Source organism: Gymnodraco acuticeps, unplaced genomic scaffold (assembly GCF_902827175.1).
Source record: "Gymnodraco acuticeps unplaced genomic scaffold, fGymAcu1.1, whole genome shotgun sequence".
Lineage (NCBI taxonomy): Eukaryota > Metazoa > Chordata > Actinopteri > Perciformes > Bathydraconidae > Gymnodraco > Gymnodraco acuticeps.
Window position 1 is genome coordinate 1,052,533 of NW_022990558.1, and position 1,773 is coordinate 1,054,305.

At 50.3% G+C, this 1,773-nt stretch overlaps 1 protein-coding gene across 1 annotated transcript; it reads right to left on the minus strand.

Annotated features, from left to right (window-relative positions):
• Positions 1-1,126: 1,126 nt before the first annotated feature.
• Positions 1,127-1,474, minus strand: LOC117553520 (chromobox protein homolog 7-like). The gene has a single exon (XM_034227501.1). The coding sequence runs from the start codon at positions 1,472-1,474 to the stop codon at positions 1,127-1,129; it is 348 nt and encodes a 115-aa protein (XP_034083392.1).
• Positions 1,475-1,773: the final 299 nt, after the last annotated feature.

A 1,773-nucleotide genomic window follows, 5' to 3' on the forward strand; every position in this document is an offset into this window, starting at 1 on the left:
TCCTCTCCTTTTTCTTTTTAAGAAATACTATCTGACAACTTCTTCTGTGGCTTCTACTTATCTGAAACTGGATCGTTGGGAAATCCTAATGAAAGCCGAATAATCAACATCACGGATCTCTAACCTTAATTATATATTCACTAATTTACTTTGTAGACGTCCCTTGTTACCTATCTGCAAAACGCAAATGCTTCTTTTGGTTGCTATTCTGTTACACTGAAGTGGATAATATATGAAGCGCCTCATTCTGTCAGACGCTTCAGTGGTTTTCCTACGATATGTTGAAAGAAGAGTTGGGCACCAGTCTGCTGAGTAAGCAGATACAGGGCGATGATTCAGCAGAAGATGCTGTCAAACAAAGACTTAGCGATAGTTTTGAACTTGCGCAGGATAGCTGATCTTTGACCTTGTGATTCCTCACCTGTTTCGACCTCCCTTATAGAAATAGTGAGATCGTGTTTTCTGTGATCGTTGGAGTCATGAGCAAAGTCAAAGACAAGCTTTGTCCGCACCCCCCACCCCGGATGTTTCTCAGTTTACACCTTTTGATCTCAAGTGTCACAATCTTATGAAGGACCCAAATGCAGCACTCGAGAAACCACGGAGTATTGGCAATGTACTTTATTGGTAATAATACCAGAGCAGAGTTATACCGGATGATGTACAGGCAAACGAACCGGAGGACAGCGGGCAGAAGGTGAGTCAGGGCCGGGCAGAGGGTCAGGGAGCAGGCGAGGCGGTCAGCGTAGGTACAGGCAGGGTCAGACAGCAGGCAAGGCAGGATAGTCCAAGGACAGGCAGGATCAGGGATCAGGCAGAGCAGGTAGGTCGGGGACAGGCAGGGTCGGAACCGGGTAGGCAATCTGATGACAAACACGTGAAAGACTAGCATAAGGCAAAGTACGATCTGGCAACGGGTGTGTGTCTGGTGAGGGTTTAAATACTGGCAGTGAAGCTAATGGGTGCAGAAGAGAAAGAGAGTGAGCAAAAACGTGGGTGTGGTTAACAGGTGAATGGAAAACTACTGGTGAAAGATGGAGCAGACTGTGACAGAACCCCCCCCCCCTTAATGGACGGCTCTTGACGTCCCTAAACGCTAATCTACAGAGGAGGGTGGGAGGTAGGGTTAGTACTCATCTGAAAAAGTTCTTTCGGCCTCCTTCTCCTGCCCCCTGTGGGAATTGGCGTCCTCATCCGAAGCAGGCCCCTCGCTGTCCTCCTCGGAAGAGCTGACAGTATGTGAAGAGACTCTCCCTGTGTCTCTGCCCGTTGATGTGATGATCTTAGAAGGTTGCTCGGGATTGCGCTGATGGAACTCTCTGATGAGCCGGGGGTCCAACACATGACGAGCTGGAACCCAAGAACTCTCCTCAGGGCAGTAACCCTCCCAGTCTACCAGGTACTGGATTCCTCTCCCTCTGCGACGGGAACGAAGCAGTCGATGGAAGGTGTATGTAGGTCCGCCACCAATCATCCGGGGGGGTGGTGGAGGAGGGACTGCAGGAACCAGTGCACTCTCTCGGACAGGTTTGATCCTGGAAACGTGAAAGGTGGGATGGACCCGCAGAGTCCGAGGCAGTCTTAGCCTTACTGCTGCGGGATTGATTATCCTTATAATCTCAAAAGGTCCAATGAACCTCGGTGCAAGCTTTTTGGACTCCACCCGTAAAGGAATATCCTGGGCGGACAGCAATACCTTTTGGCCCACCTGGTAGACGGGTGCCTTGGAACGTCGGCGGTTGGCAGAGGAGGCGTACCGGTTGGCCGAACGAA